General features: G+C 49.2%; 1 protein-coding gene across 9 annotated transcripts in view; it reads left to right on the top strand.

The window, feature by feature from the left end:
* PLCB2 (phospholipase C beta 2) overlaps positions 1–20,840 on the top strand; it is a 41,433-nt gene extending 20,593 nt beyond the window's left edge. For 6 of the 9 annotated variants that reach the window (XM_023928535.2, XM_023928531.2, XM_023928530.2 and 3 more), the window contains 26 exons: positions 1,532–1,607; positions 1,961–2,061; positions 2,354–2,520; positions 2,704–2,850; positions 3,058–3,215; positions 5,101–5,183; positions 5,391–5,475; positions 6,617–6,788; positions 7,580–7,677; positions 8,361–8,457; positions 8,575–8,659; positions 8,943–9,067; positions 10,023–10,177; positions 10,527–10,691; positions 11,653–11,752; positions 12,018–12,122; positions 13,039–13,124; positions 13,217–13,313; positions 13,486–13,539; positions 14,068–14,278; positions 14,475–14,646; positions 15,635–15,711; positions 17,333–17,428; positions 17,709–17,766; positions 19,561–19,647; positions 19,860–20,840. In XM_023928535.2, coding sequence (XP_023784303.2) covers positions 1,532–1,607; positions 1,961–2,061; positions 2,354–2,520; positions 2,704–2,850; positions 3,058–3,215; positions 5,101–5,183; positions 5,391–5,475; positions 6,617–6,788; positions 7,580–7,677; positions 8,361–8,457; positions 8,575–8,659; positions 8,943–9,067; positions 10,023–10,177; positions 10,527–10,691; positions 11,653–11,752; positions 12,018–12,122; positions 13,039–13,124; positions 13,217–13,313; positions 13,486–13,539; positions 14,068–14,278; positions 14,475–14,646; positions 15,635–15,711; positions 17,333–17,428; positions 17,709–17,766; positions 19,561–19,647; positions 19,860–20,132 — 3,130 coding nt within the window. In that variant the 3' untranslated portion in view covers positions 20,133–20,840. The remainder of the gene's footprint in view (positions 1–1,531; positions 1,608–1,960; positions 2,062–2,353; positions 2,521–2,703; positions 2,851–3,057; positions 3,216–5,100; positions 5,184–5,390; positions 5,476–6,616; positions 6,789–7,579; positions 7,678–8,360; positions 8,458–8,574; positions 8,660–8,942; positions 9,068–10,022; positions 10,178–10,526; positions 10,692–11,652; positions 11,753–12,017; positions 12,123–13,038; positions 13,125–13,216; positions 13,314–13,485; positions 13,540–14,067; positions 14,279–14,474; positions 14,647–15,634; positions 15,712–17,332; positions 17,429–17,708; positions 17,767–19,560; positions 19,648–19,859) is intronic. The other 3 variants (XM_086894606.1, XM_023928532.2, XM_086894602.1) reach the window with 1 other exon arrangement.
* Positions 20,841–22,239: the final 1,399 nt, after the last annotated feature.

The following is a 22,239-nucleotide window of genomic DNA, read 5'->3' as shown; positions in this document are numbered from 1 at the left end:
ACCACTTCAGTCCTTCCCCACTTCCTCTGTCCCTCAGCCTTCACTCTGGATGTGCATGAGAGTGAAGCAGCCTCTGGGCCAGTGTTAGTGCTAGTTTAGGAGCAGAAAAGATTTGTCCTTCCCTGTCCCCATCTTGGCCTTGTGCATCAGGTGGGGCTCCCATTAGAATGGGAAGCAGGGCTCAGCCTGTCCCTTCTCCCCTGCACTATGTGGCATGAATCTGGAACTGATTTTATGCCATTCAGTGTCTTCCCAAGTAAAATTGCTCCAGGGCTGGTCCTGTGGTTCCTCTGTGTTGATTTAGCTTGTAGAATGACAAAAGGCAGCACTGCCATGTTGAATTCCCTTTTGGTCCATAAATTACCTTTTGTTTTAAGAATAAGGAGCTGCAGACAGTGCATTTGAGAAGTTCTGAACCACTCTGCTCTAGGTCTGTGCTATGTTACAGCAGCACAAGAGGTGAGCACTAATCACCCCAAATAAACACAGGCCCCAGGGTGTGTTGTAAGGCAGAACTGTGCTGGATTAAGGCTGTGCTGACTAAATGGGCTCCTGGAGGGCTGAGCTTTATTCAACACAAAACATTTTTTGTTACTTGTTTTCTAAACCATCAACCAGCAGAACTTAATTGTCAAAACCCAGAATATTCATCAAAGGGCTGTTAAAAATGTGTAGGTTTGTAATGAATAACACACTAGGGAAGAGTGCTTTGAATTGATCTTTAAAATGCAAGCAAGGTAGCATTGTGGCAGGGAGAAACCAGCTTATTCCTCTGAAACAAGCTAGAAAAAAATATCTGATACAGGATGTACCTCAGTGCCCATTTCTTGTAGAATGGTAAAAATGCAGACTATGAAATAGTCCAGATTAAGAACACGGTGTATAAAAATACTCAGTATCTCCAGCTGCAGGTAAATATAAGGCTTTCAAAACTCCTGAAAATTCTATGAACATTTGCCTTTCCTTTACATATGTAAATCCCTTTGGAATCATACCAAGGCTGGTGCAGTTTTGCCTTGCAAAGGGCAGGGTTTGCATGAGCTGCTGCAGCCCCCCCAAGGCACTCCCACCTGGCAGCACAGGGCACTCCTTGTTCCTGTTTCCTGTGTGCACCTGTGATTCCAGGAGCTTGACAGAACTGAGGCTGGATTTATCTGTGGAGGAGAACATGGTGCTGTTGACAGGGATGTTCTAAAATGAGGAAAAATTCAGTTTCTTCTCCACAGTACCATAGGAAGCACCTCCAAGAGGGGCAGAAAAGGACAGGAGAGGGATTTTGAGTGACAGGGCTCTTTCAGAGTCCATAGCAGAAACATAGAACTTCTGCTTTGAGTCAGCAGTCAAAAAACCCTGTGTAGGTTTATCAGTCTCTGTCCCTCTGTTACTCCCCTGGAGAGTTTGCTGGTTCATGCTTACAGTTCTCTTGCCTGTCTCCCTTGCTGTGTATTTGGAGTGTCCTGCACTGCCTGCAGCTCCAGCCCCCTGACCTCCCTCCTGCTCCATGGTGATGTTTGTTTTCCTGTCTGGTCAGTATTTTTCAGATGTTCCCTGCAGACAAGAAGAGGGTGGAAGAAGCATTAAGTGCTTGTCACCTACCAAATGGCAAGGTAAGGGTTTCTCTGGGTATCCAGAAGTCTCATGAGCTTGAGAAGATCTTTTTCCCTGCCCTGACTGGAATGCCCTTGGCTGTAAAAATCCATCAGCTGAGATGTTTGTAGTTGCTTACCTTACCCTGCCACTGCCAGGCCTTAACTCCGGCCTGCTGGCATCAGTTCTTACATCTTCCAATAATACTGGTGACTCCAGCACTTGCACCGTGTGGCACAAGGTGCAGCAACATCTGGCCAGATGTTCTGTCACTTACTGGGGTAGTCACAGCCTGAGCTGAGCTGTGGGTGTTCATGATAGGTAAGAGCTGTCATGGGTTTGTGGTCCTGACACATCTTCATTGCGTTCTCAGAATGATGCCATCAACCCCGAGGACTTTCCCGAGCCAGTGTACAAGACGTTCCTCATGAATCTGTGTCCACGGCCCGAGATTGATGAGATATTTACCTCACAGTAAGTTTCCCTCAAGCCACAGTTCAGAACTTGCTCTCTTGTGGCAAAAGTTAGACAGGAAGGAAGGGATTTAATGTTGTGTGGTTTGTCTGGCCTTCAGCCTTACAAGGGCAGGATCCCAGGTCACTTAATGCCTTCACTCACAGCCTGAATAAAAAGGATGAGACCTCACTGTGCTACGGGACCCTGAAATATATGGGCCCAGAGGGAGGATCAACCTCTCCCATGTGCAAAGATTTCTGGGGTAATTCCCAGGCCGTAGCTCTGCCCCTCTGTGATTCTCTCACTGCAGCCATCTAAAAGCAAAGCCCTACATGACCAAAGAGCACCTGGCAAAGTTCATCAACAAGAAGCAGCGAGACACCCGCCTCAATGACATCCTCTTCCCACCAGCCAAACCCGAGCAGGTGCAGAGCCTGATAGAGAAGTATGAGCCCAGTGCGTTTAACATCCAGAGAGGTGAGTCTTGTTCAGCTCAAAGGTCTTGCTATAGAGGTGGGATGAAAGAGCAGAAGATCTTGTGCCCTCTGCCATCCTGCTTCCCAGGGGAGCAGTCAGCCTGGCTCCCACAGCTCTCCACTTCCAAAGAGGTGCCAGAACCATTACATTTGGTGACCATTAACAGCTCTGTTTGCCATGCAGGGCAGCTGTCTCCGGAGGGGATGGTCTGGTTCCTCTGTGGCCCCGAGAACAACCTGATAGTGCTGGACAAGCTGATGCTGTACCAGGACATGACCCAGCCGCTCTCGCACTACTACATCAATTCCTCTCACAACACCTATCTGACAGGTGTGCCAGTCCAGGGACGGGGGAGGGACACAGCCAGGCAGATGTGTGTGCCCTGGGCTGACTCTAAATGCTGTGTCGCCCTGCAACTGAAAACATCTTGTCAGTCTGCTGCATTCACCTGCTGAAGGCTGGCAGAGATTGCTGTTGCCCCTGCTTGTGCTGGAGCTGTCCCGTGTGAGTAGCTAACGCTGAGCCTCTCTCCTGCAGCTGGGCAGTTTTCTGGGACATCTTCTCCGGAAATGTACCGCCAGACGCTGCTGGCCGGCTGCCGCTGCGTGGAGCTGGACTGCTGGAAGGGCCGGCCCCCGGACGAGGAGCCCATCATCACCCACGGCTTCACCATGACAACTGAGATCCTCTTCAAGGTAGGGAAGAGCTTTCTCCATGGATTCTTTCCCCTGCCTGCTTTTAGACTGATTGCTGAGGGAGCCAGATGGCTGAGGGCAAAGATGTTTGAGAGGAAAAGATTGATGGCGAGGTGACAAAGTGAATGAATGTGTAGGTAGAAGGAAAAGTGAACAGATAAGCACTAGGTTGGAGTTAGCACATTTTTTGAATGGGAGGAGTAGCAGAGAGGTTGATAGCTGGATGAAGATGGATAGAGGAATGAATAAGGGAAATGTGGGAAGTCAGGCAGAAGCCACGGAGGGGTGGCTGAGCAGAGGTGTGTGTGTACACATGGGTTGTGTCACAGGATGGATGCACAGGGTGTGCCATGAGGCTGGTGAATTTATAGATAGAGACACATCAGAGGAGCAAACAGGATGGCTTTTAGAAAACACACAGTTAAAATGAGTTTATCTTCTGGTCTGCAGCAGGTTTCTATGGCTGACAGCCTCAAGTGGAGGCTTTTGGAAGAACAGGGTTCAATTCCTTCCTAATGACCTGTGCTGGAATGTGTTTTGTGGAGCAGCTGGCTTCCCTGAGGATTCAGCTCCCAGGCTTCGGAAGCACAGCACAAAGCCAGGCAGTACAGGGCATTTATCCACAGCTTGCAAGTTACAAATAAAGGCATCATACTGAGTTTTTTTTCCTGCAGTCCTTTACACAGCTGCTGCCAACAGGTAGAGGTGCTTTAGATGTTTTTTTCCCAGCTCTTTATTTTTCTTCTGTACCTTCCCCCCAGTTCCCACACTCCACTATTACTAAAATATTTATGTGTGAGGGAGGGGAAAAAACAACAAACCAAACCAGTCCTTAAGGTCAGAGGTGTTGTCATCCTCAGACTCAGTAATTTCTAAAGCCCTGTGGTATCACTGCTGCTTTTTGCACAGCAGTTCACTGCAGATAGAACAGAAATAATGGCATTTGTAGCTGCTGTAATTGCAGAGTTCTGCTGAAGCCTGGGACCATTCCTCAAGGAAATTACAACCTGCTAACACAGCATGTGTTGGGTTTTGGTTTTACATAACACACAGTCCTTCCTTCCATTACAATTACTGTGGCCTTTTAGTAGCATTGTCTGAGGCTTCTTCTCAGAACCTTGAGGCTTCCATGACAGACTGCCAGTGGTCCATGCAGGGGCAGCTGTGGCAGCCTCCCTCCATGCTGAGGTCATGGCTGATCCAGGATTTGGGATGATCAAGAGACTAATTGCAAAGGAGCAAATAGCACTTCTTTACCAATTAGCAAGACTAGAAAGGAACAGAATGGAAAGTTTGTGGCAGTTTAACAGGGGCTTGGGGAAAATATTATTTTTTCTTACATCGTTAATGCTGAGAAGGTTTCTATGGTATTTGCATTTGAAATGTCAGCACAGCTGGTGACTGAACACTCCAGCCCTCTGTTGCCAGGCAAAAGGATTTTATAAGCAGCAGAAATGATAGAAAATTGGGCAGGTTCAGAGGTAAGTATGGATAGAGTTTGCAGTGCTTTAATCTGGTGCTGCACACACCTTTCTTTGCCAGTTCAAGGTGCTTGAGGCAGGCGAGTTCGTCCCTCTTGGCCAGATGCTCTCGCATGCAGTGATGTGTACACTGACCTGTGCAGCAAAACCAAAACTCACCTTCTTGCATCTTCAGCTTCATTTTGGTGCAAGCTGTTGAGTTTAGCTCAGTGTAGATCCTCTGGAGCTGGAAATCTGGGTAGGCGTGAAAAAGATGACACTTCTCACCTTCTTACTGGGAGAAGTTTAGTGACTTTGAAAGGGGCTCCTGAGAGAAAATTGTGGAGTCTCTTCAGTGGGAGGTCAGCTGTGTGTCTGTTATTAATGAGTGCTGAGCTTCTCTCTGATCATGGCCTCTCCTTCAGGATGCCATCGAGGCCATTGCAGAAAGTGCTTTTAAAACATCTCCATACCCTGTGATCCTGTCCTTCGAGAACCACGTGGACTCGTGAGTATTTGGTGACTGGGAGAATTGTCTGCTGTGTCCAGAGCAGAAAATACACAGGCAAGGGCTGCTGGGTTGGAATGGGACCTTAACATCTGCATAGCTGAGGTGGTTTTCTGTGAAGAGGACATGGATCTCAATCTTTTGCCCATGCCAAACTCTGGATTTGAGAATTTGGTTTCTTCTCCACTCCTGCCTGATCTCTCTTAGGCCCAAGCAGCAGGCAAAGATGGCCGAGTACTGCCGAACCATTTTTGGAGACATGCTGCTGACAGAGCCACTGGAGAAGTACCCGGTATGAGGGAGCTGGGCCAGGAGGCCACTGGAGGGAGGGAGGCCTTTCTGGAAAACTCGGTCACTCCTGGTGCTTGGAGGTGCCACAACAGACACAATGCCACAGACATGGATCCTGGTTCATGGGGGTGGGTGGAAGACTGTCACAGAGGTTTTCTTGTTTAGCACTCTGTCACCTGAGGGGCTCTGGGCACTGAGCTCTGAGTGGCCAGGATGCACTGAGGGTACCAGTTGTGTTTTGTACATGGCACTGGTCCAGCTCTGTCTGCCAGCTCTTGGAAACAGAAGTAAAGGCCTAATCCTGCTTCTAGCCTGGAAATACTCCCTTCCAGGCATAGGTGGGCAAGTCAGTGTTATGTGCTTGGAATAACTGAGGAAAGCTCCCCACCTGCTTGACCCCAGTCTTCATCTTACCTGTACAACAAGTATTTCTGTAGGCCCAGTGACTCCTTTGGTGCCACAACTGCCCCGCCAGGGGACATGTTTTAAACATCTGAGCAGGACCTGTGTTCTGCAGGGCATGAGACAGGTCCTTGGGGTTCACAGAGGAGGGTCAGCTGAGGCACCTGGCACAAACAGGTGTTTGAAAGCACTGAGACCCAAAGAAGAGCTGGAAAGAAGCAGTGAGCCAGCAGCAGCTGCCCATTGTCCAGCCCTATGTCCAGGCAATAGGAACAGAGAGGGATGAGGGAGGGAACAAGACAAGAGATCAGCTAAGCTATTAACAGGCCTTTGCTGTCTGTGCAGTCTGTCACATGTCCTTGTCTTGAGCCACCTCCTCTGGGATCTCTTTTAAATCTCCTGCAGGCAGTGTTTAAATCTGGCTTGAGGGACCGAGGATCTGGCATATAATGAGAGAAGTAGGTGGAATGGGAAGCCAGAGGAATTCGGATGCCTTCAGGCCATGTAGGTGTTTTTTTAGCAGGATGGGTAGCTAGGCAGCATGGCAAAGCCTGAGAGGTGCAAAATGCTGGTCTGAAACCATAGGTGAAGTTTTAGGAAAAATCTGCATTAATCTAGTGGGATATGCTGGCAGATGGAGGAAAATTAGGAGTGTAGTGGGTGAGAGATGTGTCTGTGCACTGCCAGGGGGACAGGAGAGGTGAGTGTTTGAATTCTATGATGAAGTTTATCTGTTGCAGCTGAAGCCAGGAGTTCCTCTGCCAAGTCCTAAGGATCTTTTAAGGAAAATCTTGATTAAAAACAAGAAGAACCAATCTATGTCTGGGAAGAGGCAGAACTCTTTGAAGAAAGGGAGGAATGTGGAACCAGAAACCACTGAGCAGCCAACCTCTGTGGATGCTGAAGATACTGGTATGTCTGAAGGGAAGGAGGACTACTAAAATTGATGGACAAAGCCTTCCTAAATCATCCAGTACGAGCTTGGGGCAAGCCAGCACTAATCATTAAATCAGTTATCCCAAGCAGCAGCAGAATACTGGAATAGAAATTAAGTCTTCAGAATACTTTGAACACTTAGTCCAACAAAAAGAGACAATCATTTACAACTTGCCCATCATCCCTTAGTGATCCACTAATGCACTCTGGCTTTTCAGTTGAGGGAAGGGGAATAATTTGTTACTACTTGTAACTCTTTGATAACCACAAATTCACCGCAGCCTAGTTCTTCACCATGAGGGTCTTGGACATCCATGAAACCTTCAGCCCCTCTCTCTTCCCTTCCTGTCACATTTTGGGCTCAGGGCCCCTGTGGCAGAACAGTCCCTGTTGTGGAAAGAGCACATGTCATGTGACATGAAGTCATATGAGAACAAGTGAGCACCACTGCAGAACACCTGGAAATGGGCATTTTATTCCTACAAATATGTGTGACTTTGGAGGGGAAACAGCCCAGTGACTGTCACTCCTGGGTATGAGTGACATGAGGGGAGCCTCCAGCAGGAATGGTTTGGTCTCTTGGGTGTGCTGGTCCTCAGTGTACCAGTTCATATTTGGATTTGGCCGATAAAATTGTAGGATTCTTCCCTTAGTGTTCCAGCATTACTTGGTGATGAGGTTTGGCAGAACTCTCCACTGCCAGCAGCCTGCAGAGTCCTATCTGTGTCCTCCTGATCCATATCACTGATGAGGGCCTGTGTGCTTAGTCTGGGCAGGTGATGTGGCTGAAGAGGAGCCAGAGGAAGAGGATGAACAGCTCAGAAACCTGGATGAAGAGGAAATCAAAAAGATGCAGTCAGATGAGGTACTGTCACTATTAGTTTTTTCCTTTTCTCTTTGGATTTTTGCTGGCTTCCATTTTTTTCTGGGGCCTCACCCTACGGAATAGAGATGAACTCAAAGTGCAAAGGGGAATGAACCTGTCCGGGCTTTCCATCCCCCACACAAGATTTTTGCATGAGAAACTGAAGAAGATTTTGTTGCAAGCATAAAGAATGTGGCAGAGGAGTTCCTGCTGACTCTGCATGATTTGGAGATAACTGTTTGCCTTGGGGGTGTTGGACAGGCTTAGCTTTGGTCGGTGAAGTTGTTACTGAAAGTGCTGCTGCTGAAGGGGGAGGGAAGAGATCAGCATTCCATGAATAAAAGGTCTATTTCCCATTTCCCTGGTATCCTTTGGAGAGAAGGAAAAACAATATCTACAGTTCATCCCAGACTCCCTGTTCCTGAGGGGTCAAAGAGGTCCCCTGGGCTTTGTACATTCTCCCTGCAACCTCTCCATTTGCCTTGATTCCATTTTTGCCTGGCTGCCTGGAGAGTCTGTGCCCCTGCCCATCATGGAGCTGTAGGACTGGGAAGCCAGAGAAAGTGGAGCACTCTGGTCAGGGCAGCCACCAGAGCTCTTTGATTGGGAGGCCCTGGTGCAGTTTGTTCCATCTCCAGGGAAGGTCTCTTCATCTGTTTCCTTTTGGATTGTTTTCTCCTCAGGGCACAGCTGGCCTGGAAGTGACGGCGTACGAGGAGATGTCCAGCCTGGTTAACTACATACAGCCCATCAAATTCAACTCCTTCGAGCTCTCTGCCAGTAAGTCAGGCTCAGTCCCTTCAGAATCCAGGCCAAGTGCTTCCTGGTTCTGTTGGTCCCCCATGCAGAACAGGGACTGGGCGTGCCTTGCTCCTAAATGCAATCTCCTGTTTCTAGAGAAGAACCGGAGTTACGTCATCTCTTCCTTCACCGAGATGAAGGCTTACGATCTACTGAGCAAGTTCCCCATGCAGTTTGTAGAGTATCCTTTTGGCAGCCCTTTCCCAGTGCCATCGGGTGCTTGGAGTGCGAGGGAGATTCTTGACAGGATGCATCCTGCAGTAGCCAATGTCGAGGCTGCCAAACGCTTGTCCTTGGGTGAAAAGCGTATGGACAAGGACCCTGAGCCTCTCTGGGGTCTTGTCCGGATGGAAGGCTCTGAGCATTTGGTAGCAGAGCTCCAACAGTTTTTATAATAGGAATATGTGGGCTGGCCCCAGGGCACAACAGGAGCACTCCCAACTTGTTTCCTATAGAGGCTGTAGATACAACAAGTGGCAGATGAGCCGCATTTACCCCAAAGGCACCCGCATGGACTCCTCCAATTACCAGCCCCAGATGTTCTGGAATGTCGGCTGTCAGATGGTGGCACTCAACTTCCAGACCATGGGTGAGTGTTGGGGTGTGCTCCAAGCAGGTGAGGTCAGGTGTTGCTGGTCCCTGGGCGCTCCTGGTCTGTGTCTCTTCCTTTTCTGCCATTTCCCTGGTCATTATTCTATATGCCTTTTCCCAAAGTGCTGTTCTCCTCTGATTTGATTTCCCACAGACCAACAGCACTTGGTCCATGCCCAGCACAGACCTGGCACACACACACTCGTGGACTGCTGTCACCCTGTGTCTGGGCACTGTCCCTGGCTGTCCTGTTCCATGATGTCACACTGAATCATATCCATGAGGGCACCTGCAGCTCCCATCCCCCAAGTTGCTACCTTTACAAGGCAGAGGCAGAGCTCCATCTGGCCACAGCACTGGCCTGTCTGTGCCATTATTTCCAGGATTTTGACCTGACCAGAGAGGAAGGGCGTTTCCTTGCTGCACAACCAGCATAAGAAGGAAAGAAAAGCCTTGAGAGAAAGCTGTACCTCTTCCTTCCTCAGAGGGCTGTGTTATGTATAGAGCATAGGAGACAAAAGGGTGCGAGTGCAAGGTTTGTTCTGAAGAGGATGACAGTGCAGGCAGGTGCAGCAACCACCAGGCAGTGTCCTCAGAAGCATCAGAGAGGAGATGGACTCAGAGGAGGCCCAAAATGAAAGGCGGAAGGAGCAGAGGGGCTTAGGCAGCTACTTATTCCCACCCAAAAATAGCAGGTGCTCCTTAAAGCAGGTTTTAATTTAGTTCTGCCCATGACTTAAGGTGCAAGAGCAAGCAAACCACTTCCCTTCCTTACAACAGCTGCTGTAATATTTTTCCCTGTAGGGTGCTGAGAGGCTTAATTAGTTTTCAAGATGGCTTTGTAAGCCGTGGGCTGGCAGGGGCTGGAAGCTTCCGGCAGCTTTCAGCTCCCTCGTAGCACACAGGCTGCCTGTCCCCCCCAGCCCTGTCTCAATGTCTTGCTCTGCTCTCAGATGTCCCCATGCAGCAGAACATGGCCCTGTTTGAGTTCAATGGGCACTGTGGATACCTGCTCAAGCACGAGTTCATGCGGCGCCCTGATAAGCAGTTTGACCCCTTCTCTGTGGACCACATCGATGGGCTGGTGGCCACCACTGTCTGTGTCACGGCAAGTACACCCTGGGGACCCCATCCTGTGTCACCCAGGGGGCCTCTCAGTGCCACATGAACCCGTGGAGTCCTGGGGGAAAATGTTACTGTGGCAACTCCCAGGCTTGTCGCTATTTTAAATTAATCATAATCACATGAAAATGGAAAATGAGCATCTGCCGTGCAGAGGCAGCCAAGGCTGTGCTGGTGGGGAGAGAGGAAGTGCTGAAGCAAGAAATAGAGGTGGAGGTAAAAGAAGAGCTGGAGCAGAAAAGCTGTTTTGGGGTGGGAGAGTGACTTTGGGGTGAAGGAATGTGTTGGTCTCTCTGTTTTATTCTTCTCAGCAGTTGCTAACTCTGTGTTCACAGGTGCTCTCTGGCCAGTTCCTCTCAGACCGCAGTGTGAAGACCTACGTGGAAGTGGAGCTCCTTGGGCTGCCAAGGGATGCCAAACGCAAACACAGAACCAAACTGACGTCCACAGCCAACTCCATTAACCCTGTGTGGAAAGAGGAGGCTTTTGTTTTTGAAAAGGTGAGAACATTTGATAGTAATTTAGACAGAGAATCCTTAAAGCTCCTGATGACCATGAGCACCTCCTTGGGAGAGATGAGTCCCAGCAGAAGGGACTCCCCACTGGAGACCTCAGGCCTGGCTTTGGACACTCTCAGGTAACATCCAAACAACAATATCCAAAACAACTCTGCATCAGTGTTTCCCAGAACAGACAAGGAGTAGCTGGGAATGGTTCTGGAAATAACAGGCATGCCAAGTCTCCCCTCTGTGATGCCCTCTTTGGACTGACCAGTTTGGAAAATTTCAGGTACCAGAAAGGAACTGAATTTCTGTGGTTAAATTGTCAATGAGAAACAACCAAACTGGAGCAGTAATGGGACCAGTTTTCAGTTGTGCCAGAATGTAGAAAGCTGCCCTGTCTCTCCCCAGGAATTCAGTGATCACCAATCCAGCTGCAGGGCACAGGGAAGTTAAGTCAAGTACACATTATACAATTCATCTGTCAGGCACAGTAGGAAGCTACAGATATTTTCAGACTGCTTGGCTGAAATATCCTCCTTTCAGAAACACACTGAAGCTTCACTCCTGGCAGAATATTTTATGGCACAAGAATACAGGGAAGGAGGGAATCCAAAGCCTTTATTTAGCAGTGTTACCATGCTTGCTAAATTATCTATCCCAGTTCACTCCATTCTCGAGTGAGTTCTTCCTGGAAGCAGTGGTTTGGAGGGTTTGTTGCCCTATTTTTGTCTTTAGGGAACCTGTGAACTCTGGGCAGGCTGAGCAGCCTGCATTTGGTGGAGTTTATGGGCATTCAGCCATGATGTCTATGGTAAACTGTGCCCTTAAATTACAAGATGCAGGAATAGGCAGTGCCATCCTGGAAGAGATGGAATTGTTTGGTTGGAAGGAGGAGGAGGATGCTTCTATCAGGAGTTAGAGGTGAGGACACTGGTGTCTTACTCTGCTTTTCCCTTAGATCATGATGCCCGAGTTGGCATCTCTCAAAATTGTGGCTTGGGAAGAAGGAGGGAAGTTCATTGGCCAGCGTATCATTCCCATCATCGCAATGCACCCAGGTAAATCCATGGAAATTCCTTCAGCTTTTGTGCCCTCGACACCTGTCCAGGGGGAGCCGTAGAGACAATATAATACAAACAGCTGCATACTTTACTCCTTAATCTCCATGCCCACAGACAGTGGAACCTTCAAATCCATCTTGTTATAGCCTTGGCTTTATGCTATGGTATCACCTCTTCTGTAAAGAGGGGCTTGGGCTGCTGGAGCAGAGGCAGGGAAGGGACAGGATTCCACCAGCTCAGCTTCCTCCCCTCTCTGTCCCAGGCTACCACCACGTGTGCCTGCGCAGCGAGAGCAACATGCCGCTCACCTTGCCCGCCCTCTTCGTGTTCCTGGAGATCAAGGACTATGTGCCGGATGCTTGGGCAGGTAGGGAGCGCTGGAATGTGCAGGGGGTGCTTCTGACCTCCTCCAAACTCTGATTCAGAAGCATTTTTCCAGCCTGGGAAGTGCTTTCCTGCTGCACCCTCAGTTCCTTGTCAGGGTGGGACTTGAGCGTATGCCAGCATCCTGTCACAGCCTCGCTGCCTTGGGAGATGCATGGAGGCTCCCACTGCAGCTGTGCCTGGTTCCCACCTGAGGTGCAGTGCAGGACTACCAGGCTCCAGGAATGGCTCAGCCCTACTCTTGTTCAGAGGCAGGGAGAGGTTTCCTTGGAGGAATAGGTGACATCTCTCAGGGTCTGCAGAGAACAGGCGTTTTAGGGAGGTTTTAGGAGTGATGCTCTTTCCTGTTGGAAGAGAAGGGAGGTTCTTTCTGGTACTAAGATACGGGGACTTCCTTTGAGAAGGGACAGAGCTGGATGTGACAGAAGCCTCACCAGAGGGATCAACAGTCATGACCAAACCCAGAGCGCAACAGTATCAGCCACAGGAGCTCTTGTAAATACTTCTCCTCCCCTATGTTCATACAAATGAACATTACTCACTGGGGAAATCCTGAGAAATTTGGTTTATCAGATTTTTATTAAAAATGAGGTTTATACAGTGTTGGGCTGGAATTGGAGCAGGGAGCTGTCCAAGTGGGAAAAGTCTTAACCTAGCCCTGGCTTTTGGGAGCAGAGTTCCCAAAATCACTTCACAGTGCTGCCCTGAACAGTTGTGAGCCATGGCCTTGGGCTGAGGTGAAGGAGGTTCCCTTCCTCCCTCCCTTATGCTGTCATGGAGACATTGGTTACAAACAAAGAACACAAACTATTCCTTCTTCACAGTACCCTGTTCTGGGCAGGGAAAATGAGTCCATGAGTTGTTTGCTATCCAAGCCAAGCCCTGTTCTCTGTTTCCAGATCTCACTATTGCCCTTTCCAACCCCATCAAGTTCTTCAGCCTGCAGGACAAGTGCTTGGTGAAGCTCAAGGATACCTCAGAGGAGGTGAGTTTTTCCAAGTTCTGTTCTCTAGAGCACCTTGCATGGATTCAGCCTGAAATAATGGAGTTTTCATTTACCTCTGATCTTTGTTTTAGAGGCCTGGCACACAGACAAACCTCTCATCTGCTGAGACTAATGGGGTGGCAGGCTCCACTAGGAAACCCAGTGTTCCTCCCTCTAATGGCTCCACAGGTAAGTTTCCAAGAGTTTCCAATCATTTAAGCGTCTTGGCAGCTTAATTAATTCTTCTGTACTGACACCAACATCCTTCACGTGGGCTGTGTTCTGGTGAGCTCTCCTCTGTCCATTTCCAGCCGGGGCATCCAAGATGAGACATTAACAGGAACTTCTTTTGGGATTTCAGGAGCAGCAGTGCTCATCAAGGATGAAGCTGTGTTAGAAGTAATGCAGATGGCAGGTAACTCCTCATGCTGGTCACCTGGGCTGAGGCCCTGCCTGTCACCTTACATTTCCAAATTAAAAAGACATGTCCCAACCCTGCCTGGTGTAGCCAGCACTAAAGACACATCCCTGCAATCCTGGGGCTCAAGGACAGATTACCTTCAGCACACCAGCACTCCCTGTGCAAGGTGTTGTTCACCTGCTTTCGGTGTCTGTGCCTGGATGCAGTGTGATGCCAATTCCTGCAAACACAGGGCCTAATGGTGCCTCAAAACTGAACTGAAGGCACAAGAGGAAACCTGTTTCACTTGGGATATGTTGGCAAGTAACTGTTAAGTACATTGCTTTTTTTAGAAGTTATTCCTAAAGAGAAGTGTTTGCCAGGACAGAATATGTACCTGGGGAGAGGCATCCCAAGGTGTGGAGCAGAGGGGGCTCTGGTTTGGATCGAGGGACATGTGTTGGAGCTGTATGCTCCAGTTTCCTCACTCCAAGCCTTGGGAAGGAGCTGGCCCTGTTTCAGCCTTTTTACTTTGTGTTTCAGAGCCCGAGACAATCACCCTTGCTGAGCTGCAGCAGAAGAAGCGCTTCCTGAAGCTGCTGAAGAGGCAAGAGAAGGAGCTGAGGGAGCTGGAGCGGAAGGGAAGCAAACAGAGGGAGGAGCTGCTGCAGAAATACTCGGCGCTCTTTTCAGAGCTGGCCTGCCCTGGGGGCAAGAAAAGGACAGTGCGCACAAGGAAAACCCAGAAGAAGAGGTAACCACAGCCTGGGAGTCATCTTCCCAAACCAAAACAAGGATCCCCAGGGACACATGGGCTCCCCTTCTCTGCAGGAAGATGGAGCAGTGCAGGCATCTACGTGTCCTGGGTTGTTCCCACTGAGGGTGGGTGGGAAGGTTGGGATTGTACTGGCGTGGTGAGAAGCAGCACAGCCCTGGATTCTGTTCTGCAGGAGTGTGACCCCAAGTGATGCTGGTAGCAGTGCAAATCCTGTAAAAGCCGCAGAGAGCATCGACTGCCACTGGCTTGTGGAGCTGAGGGAGAGGCTGGAGATGGACCTCATCCACCTTGGGGAGGAGCACCACAATCGGATCCGAAGGAAGAAAGAGCAGCATGCTACTGAGGTGAGGGCTGTGAGTGCCACCTGAAAACATATCCTGGGACAGCCCAAAAAATCCCAAGTTATCCACTAAACTGAGCTTGGGAATGTGGGCCCAGAACACACCTGACACATGCATTGTCAGGTCCATGCCAGGTAACTGAGAATGAAGACATGAAGCTTGTTTGTTTAGAAGCCCTAAAAATCCTGCAGAAACATTTTTATATGTCTGCTTTTTTAAAAAAAAAAAATAGTAGCATTGTCCTGGGGCACATCAGGCACCATCTGCTCCAGCTCTTCTGATGCCTTTGTATGAAGTACAGATGGAGTAACTGTGGTGTTTAGTGGCTTCACACCTTGCCAGGTGCCACCTCTCTGGGAGCCGGGGTGATGTGGAGGTAGGCTGAGGGCTGACCAGTGGCACCATCAGAGTGTGTTCTGCTATTTGACTTGGTGGGAGTCAGAGTCCTGCAGGCTGAGCTCAGCCAAGGCCAGGAGCCACAGTGGTGCCCAGGGACAGAGTGCAGGCTGTGGGATGGTGGTGGTAAATCCAGCATATGCAATCTGTTCCAGTGAAAGGGGAGTGATTCCATGCTTGGGAGGCCTTTTCCCATTAGTGTTTTCTGAAGGAATTTGCACTGATACACCTTCAGTCTTCAGTTCCCTGGTGCACCTTAGGCTTGATGTGTCTCTTGCAAGCTGTGTGCAACCCTGAGAAGAAAATAACACTTGGGCACTGGCTCACTTGGGAATCAAGTTTCTTACCTGGGAGAGGAGCCAGGGATGAAACTTCCCTGTCTCACAAGTGTCAGTCCACTGGCACAGTGGGGCCTGTGTGCACAGCTCAGTCCTGTGCCAGTGTTTGCACCGAGCCTCAGGGATTCAGAATTTGTTGCTCCTGGAATTCAGTGCAGGGAGGTGTACAGCTGGCTTGGGTGCAATTGGATACAGTTGGGGTGCAGTGTCTCATCCTGGTTTGTTCCCTTTTGGCCTTGTGTTCATCCCTTAAACAGCAAGTTGCCAGGATCCTGGAGCTGGCCAGGGAGAAGCAGGCAGCTGAGCTGCAGGTGCTGAAGGACACGTCGGAAAGGTAAATACAGCAGTGGAATCACAAATAATGCCCAGTTCTGCTCTGGGGCAGCACTCTCTGCTGCATCTCAAAGCTCTGCTCTGTAGCTGGGGAGTGAGGAGGGGGAAGAGAAGATTTTTTTTTTTTCCTTTGGTGAGAAACTGAGGCAGGGGGATGTGACACAGAATCTCACACAGTGGCATGGCGGGAGGATGCCTCTTGTGATCCCCAGAACAGTGTTCCTGCCACAAGGCACCAAGCAGGATACAGTGTTCCATCTGCAATGAGCAGCTTGGAGCCACTGATGGGGAAGGATGGGAAATAGCACTGCTGGTCCCTGGCTGCCTCCTCTGTCTCTTGCAGTCAGGGCCTCACATTAATCCCTTCCAGGGACTGATTGGCTCCATCTTCTAAATGAATTGAACCTTTGCTCCAATATTTAAACAAACTGGCAGAATCTATTGACCAGTCTCTAGTCAGACATGTATCAATTTCTTGCAAGAACTTTTGTCTTGAAGCCAAAAATCCTCACTCATTCCTACTGTCCATTAAATTCTGTCTCAGTCTTTAGTTGCAAATTCAGATAAAACTCCCTTTTTTTGTGTCCTGTCCCAAGCCAGACTCTTTTTACTCAGCTATTCAGAATATTCAGGTCTAAGCAAACAGGTGAGTAGCCAGGTAGCGGTTTGCTGACAGTAGGATGTCATTAATACAGTCACATCTTCTTGGCTGGGAGAAGCTTCAGAAAGATTTCAAGATCTGGAGCAACAGGCAATGAAATGACAGTTTCATTGGAATAAATATAAAATAATCTGAATGGAAAACGCTGGCTACAGCCCAGCTGTGCACTGGTGTTGGCACTCAGGTAAGAGATCTTGAGGTGCTGTGGCTGCTCTTCATTCCCAGGCTCTGGAGGGGCCAGAGTAGCAAACAGGATTTTGGGAAGTGTACAGGAAAACAAAAAAATGATTGAGTCAGCCTTGTGCCACTGGATGTGTCTGTGTAGAGCTGTCCCCTTCTCAATGTACCATCTCAAACAAAAAGTCTGTGAAAGAGCAAGAAGGACAGCCAGCACTGAGGAGGAATTTGTGCACAAAAAGGAATTAAATGGGACAGCTACGAGAACAGATGTTTGAGGGAATGTGACAGGAATGTGTAAATGATGAATGGCATGGAAGAGGGAAGTGATTGCTTTCTGTTTTTCATTGGAATGAAGGGTGGGACAGCCAGTGAATGTCCCAGGTGTCTCAGTGTATAAATTAAATATTGTAACTTTCATGGCAAAGAGCTGTGAAATCCAATAGTAGAGGTAAACTCCAAAATATGAGTGACATCATGAAACATGATACATGCATAGATACTGGAGGATAGACTGGAAACTGGGAAGGTGGAGGAGGGAAAATTTCCTGTCCATTTGTTCTTTCTTACACTTGCCTTTAGCATGGCCTGCCTCCACAGCTGGGCCAGGACACGTTCTGAGTCAGGACTTAAGATATCCCGAAGACTCCAGGCCTCATGATGTACAGTCTTCCACATTTGGTGTTTCTGAACAGTGAAACGCTCCAGAGAGCTGTGGCTGGAGGACTGCTCTGCTGTCTTGGGGTTGGTAACCAGGCCTGTATCTCCTCTCTTCTCTCCACAGCAACATTAAAGACATTAAGAAGAGGATGGAGGCAAAGAGAGTGGAGAGGGTCCAGGCCATGCTGAGGAATACCAGTGACAAGGCTGCGCAGGAGAGGTACGGGAGTGGATGTTCCTGGGCTTTTTCCATGCAGGATCTCCTGCTGACTTGGAAGCTGAAAAAGTACAATTTTGCATTCAGTTATTTGTCTTATGGCTCAGCCAAATTTGAGTGGTGTTTTATTTGTCCTTCCTAAAATTACAGCAGCTTCTCCCTGTGGCAGGAGAGTGTGGGAATGTAATACACCTGTTGATCACTATGACACTGGTCAGTACTGACAAATGTGTTTTATGGAAGAACAGCTGGATTTCACAGGGTTTTATAATTTTCTTTAAAGGTTGAAGAAAGAAATTAACAACTCCCACATTCAGGAAGTGGTGCAGACAGTCAAAAGGGTGAGTTCTGGGGCATCAGGCTGCCCCAGCAGCTCTGGCTTCTGCAGGGGTGTGGCTGGGGGATTTGTAACCCGTGGCTCAGGAACAGTGGGAAGGCCTGGCAGGAGGAAAGACACCTCAAGGACCCAGCTCTGCCCTCTGAAGATCCAGTGCCAGACAAAGCCGAGTCCATGTCTGTCTGTCTGTGAGTGTCAGCATTTGAGTCCATGTGTCCGTCCATGTCCGTGTGTGTGTCTGACTGGCCACGTGTGATCACGTGTCCAGCTGTGTGTGTGTGTCCCTGCTCCTGCAAGTGTGTGTTTGTCTGTGTGTGTGTGTTGAGTCCGTGTGTCTGTGTCCATGGCTGTGTGTCTCTGTGCATCTGTCTGTGGCCAGGTCTGTCTGTCCCTTTGTGTATCTGTGTTCATTTGATTGTGTCTGTCTGTCTGTTTGGGTATCTGAGTGCATGTGTCTGTGCATCCAGGTGTCTGTATGTCCTCCTGTGTCTGCATGCCCATTTGTGTCCATGTATGTCTTTGTGTCTGTGCATGTGTGTGTGTCTATCCATGTGTCCCGTGTCCACGTATGTCTGTGTACGTGCGTCCATCTGTGCCTGTCCATGGGTGTGTGTCTGTGTCCCCCCCATGTCCTTAGGTGAGTCTGCGTTTTGTGGATCTCCTCCAGCTGTGTCCCTGTGTGTGTCAGTGTATACCTGTGTTGATCTGTGTGTGTCCATGAGTGTGTCCTTGTGTGTGTGTCTGTGGGTCCGTGTGTCCTTGTGTGTGTGTGTCTGTGGGTCCGTGTGTCCTTGTGTGTGTGTGTCTGTGGGTCCGTGTGTGTGCTCCCATTTATGTGTTCATATCCTGTGCCTGTGTCCATGTGCGTATCTGTGGTCCACATCTGCCTCTGTCCATGTGTGTCAGTCTGTCTGTGTCCATGTCTGTGTTTATGTATTCTGTGCCTGTGTGTGCATGTCCATGTGTCTGCATCCATGTCTGTGCCTGTGTCCAGTTCCATGTGTGTGTCTGCCTGTCTGTCACATGTCTCTGTGTCCATGTGTGTGTCCATACATTCACATCCAGGTGGGTGTGTGTGTCAAGGTGTGTTCATGTGTCCATGTCTATATGTCTGCCTACGTCCATGCATATCAGTGTATTTGTGTCTGTATCCCTGCATCTGTCCATGTGCTTGCCTCTGTCTGTGTGTCTGTGCCTGCCACGTCTGTGTCCATGTGCCTGCTTGTGTCCATGAGTTTTGTCTATCCATGTGTTGCCTCCTGGTGTCCATGTGTATGTCTCTGTATGCCTGTGTGTGCATCTGTGTCCATGTGTGTATCCGTGTCCGTGTCCACATGTCCTTGTGTGTCTCCATCTGTCTGCCTGTGTCCATGTGTCTGTCTGTGCCTGTGGGTCTGTGTCCATGTGTCTCCATCTGTCTCCATGTCTGTGTTTCTGTGTCCATATCCATACATGTCCGTGTTCCTCTGTGTGGGTGTCCATGGGTGTTTGTGTCTGTGTCCAGCTGTCTTGTGTCTATGGGTGTGTCCGTGCTCCTGTGTCCATGTCTGTCTGTCCATGTATACCTGTGCCTGATGGTGTACATGTATCTGTGTGCCTGTGTGTGTCCAGGTGTCTGTCCTTACACAAGTCTGTGTATCCATGTATGTCTGTGTCCCTGTCCCTATGTCCCACTCACCTGCCAGGCTGTTGTGGTGTCCCCAACTCCAGGCCCATCCTGCTGGGCTGAGCTTGGGCTGTCCAAGCCCCCTCCCTATAAAACTGGGGTCTGAGGGGGGTCAATTTATTCTTTTTAAAGGTGACAGAGAAGACTGACAGATACCAGCAGAAACTGGAGGAGAAGCAGGCAGCAAGGCTTCAGTCTATCAAGGAGAGAGAAGGCCAGGTATGGATGACATTTAGGGTCAGGGCTTGTTTCTTGACACAAGAAGTCCAAACCCCCAGAGAATCTTTATTCCCACCCAGTCCCAGGGGGTGAGAAAGTGGATGAGAGGCCCACATAGACCCCAGAAGGACCAACAGCTCACCCCAGAACTCCTGGTCTGACAGACAGGCTTGGCTCCAGTGTGTGGGAATGACTTGATTCTCAATTTGCAGCTCCAGCAGCAGGTACAGGTGGAATATGAGGAGAAGCTGAGAGCTCTGAACATGGAGGTTCAGGAGATGGTGAAGAACTACACCAAAGCCAGCTTTCCTGGAGAGCCACAGACTGGGAAGGAAGCAGGTCAGAGCATTCCTGAGGGAGAACAAGGCTCTACAGATCAACTGGAAGCAAATATCCCAGTGGCAGAGATGTCTAGGCTTACACTGGCAATGACTGAGCCTGCAGGAGCTGGAATGGATGTGGAGATAGAAGAGAGCATATTCTGAGATTGGGTCCCTTCCTTACTGTTCATTGTAAGAAGGTGTATGGTGAAAGTAACAACCAGTTTCACAAACTACTGCCATCCCTTTCCATTCTGGGGAGCTCCTGAAATCCTTCAGGAATGTACTACATTTTCCCAGATATCTGGAAGCAGTCTGGAGAGCTCACCCTTCAGAGTACTTTACTCTGTCTTTCCCAGCCTGAGTTCTGAGGTATTTCAGCAGTGGGAAAGTGCCTGCAGACCAGCTCCCTGTTGGCATCACAGCAGCAGCTACAGGAATATTTACTTTGCATTCCTCATCGTTCCTCACATGTATCCCTTCACACCAGTCCAACTCCTCCTAACATCTTCCACACGGTTCAGTGAAACAGCAATAAACAAACCAAACAAAAACCCTAAACACTGATACAAAGAGACACCACAGGTGGGGATGGGGGTGGAAGGTGGGTTCAATCACAGCAAACCACACCAGGCTATGCATCCTACAGGAAAACAGTTACACATGAAGCTGCATTAATTAAGGATTACAAATGCTGCTAAAACCAAACCAAACCCCAGGTCAAGTAGGTATGAGACAGCATGTTCCAAGCCTAGTCTGAGCACCCAAGAGTCCACATCTCCCCTGTGATGTCATCAGAGTACTGGAATTATGGATTGTACATTTCTGAGCTATTTATTTTCTAAAAAAAATTAAAACATTGCTGTTCTTAAACAACTGGGTCACTTGTCACTTAGCTGCAGTTAGTGTGTCCAATATCTGGTCGCGTGTCTTGATGTCTGTGTCCAGGTGTGTACATGTACATCTGCACATGTCCTTGCTTGTGTGCCAGGCTGTCTGTCCATTTGTATGTCCATATGTGTGTCATCCCTGCCTCAGTGTGTCTGTGTCCATCTATCCAGCTGTGTCTGTATTTCTCTGTGCCTGAGCGTGTGTTTGTGTCTGTCTGTATCAGTGCATCTCTATGTGTCCATGTCTGTGAGCACGTGTGTCTGTATGTCTGTGTCTCTGTGTCCAGGAGTGCGTGTCCATGTGTCTGTCCATGTCCTTGTGTCTCTGTTCATGTCTCTGTCACAGTGTCTGTGGGTCCATGTGGCTGTGTCCATGTGTGTCTGTCCCTGACTGTCCACCTCTGGCTGTGTCCACGGCTGTGCCCCTGTGTGTCTATATCTCTTTTTGTGTGTCTGTGTGTCCAGGTCCCTGGGTGTTTGTCTGTCTACCTGTCTATCCCTGTGCTGTTTGAGGCCCTTCCTCACCAGAGGACAAGCATCCCAGTGAGATCCAACAGCAGCCAGGGAGCAGTTGGAGATTTTACCTTAAATCCAGACAGGCAGCACTGGCAGTCCCAAACTGGAGCACAGGGGCACTGAACCCTGCATCCCACACCAGTATGTCACCAGCTCCAGCCACTCAAACCCCTCCAGAGGAGCTTTTTGGAGGTTATTTTAAAGGAATCTCTCCCTGGAGGGAATCTTCTACACAGATTTCACCTCAGTGCTAAAAAACACCTTCTAAATGTACTTTTCAGAGTGCACATGGAAGCATCACTATAAGCAAAGCCAGGGCTGCCATGAAGCAGACCACACTCTTTCGCCCCAGGGTGAAGCCGCTCTGAGCCCATGTGTGCCATGATGCCTCCCTCACCTCCCTGTCTGCACAAAATGGGGAAAAGTTCTGCAAGATGGGAAATGGACAAATAAATAAATAATAATAAATAAAGGCACTAAACCAAACGTTACTGCAAGGGTTCCTGAGCACAACTTGAGCTCAGCCATCCCTCCCCAGCAGCACAATTCAGTCACACCAGGGTTTGGTTACTCACGGACTCCAGAGGAGAGAGGCCATCCTGACTTTCCAGCACTGTTTCTTCCCATAGGATTCAGACATTCCTCGAGGATTCCCTCCTGTGCAGCCCTGCCTGTGTTTTTGTTTACCTGCTGAGCACAGGGTGATGTGGCACTTGGCTCAGACAGGCCTCTCATCAGGCTGTTACACACACAACTCCAATTCAGTGGGAGACAATAACGTCTGGTCAGACACTGAACGGCAGCAGATTTAGATACAACCTCTGAGCCTTTCCAAATTTTCATCTTTTAAGTGGCACACTCCTGAT

The sequence above is a fragment of the Cyanistes caeruleus genome, chromosome 6, assembly GCF_971803275.1.
Source record: "Cyanistes caeruleus chromosome 6, bCyaCae1.hap1.1, whole genome shotgun sequence".
Lineage (NCBI taxonomy): Eukaryota > Metazoa > Chordata > Aves > Passeriformes > Paridae > Cyanistes > Cyanistes caeruleus.
The sequence above is the reverse complement of the archived record's forward strand: the minus strand, read 5'-3'. Positions and strand labels throughout refer to the sequence as shown.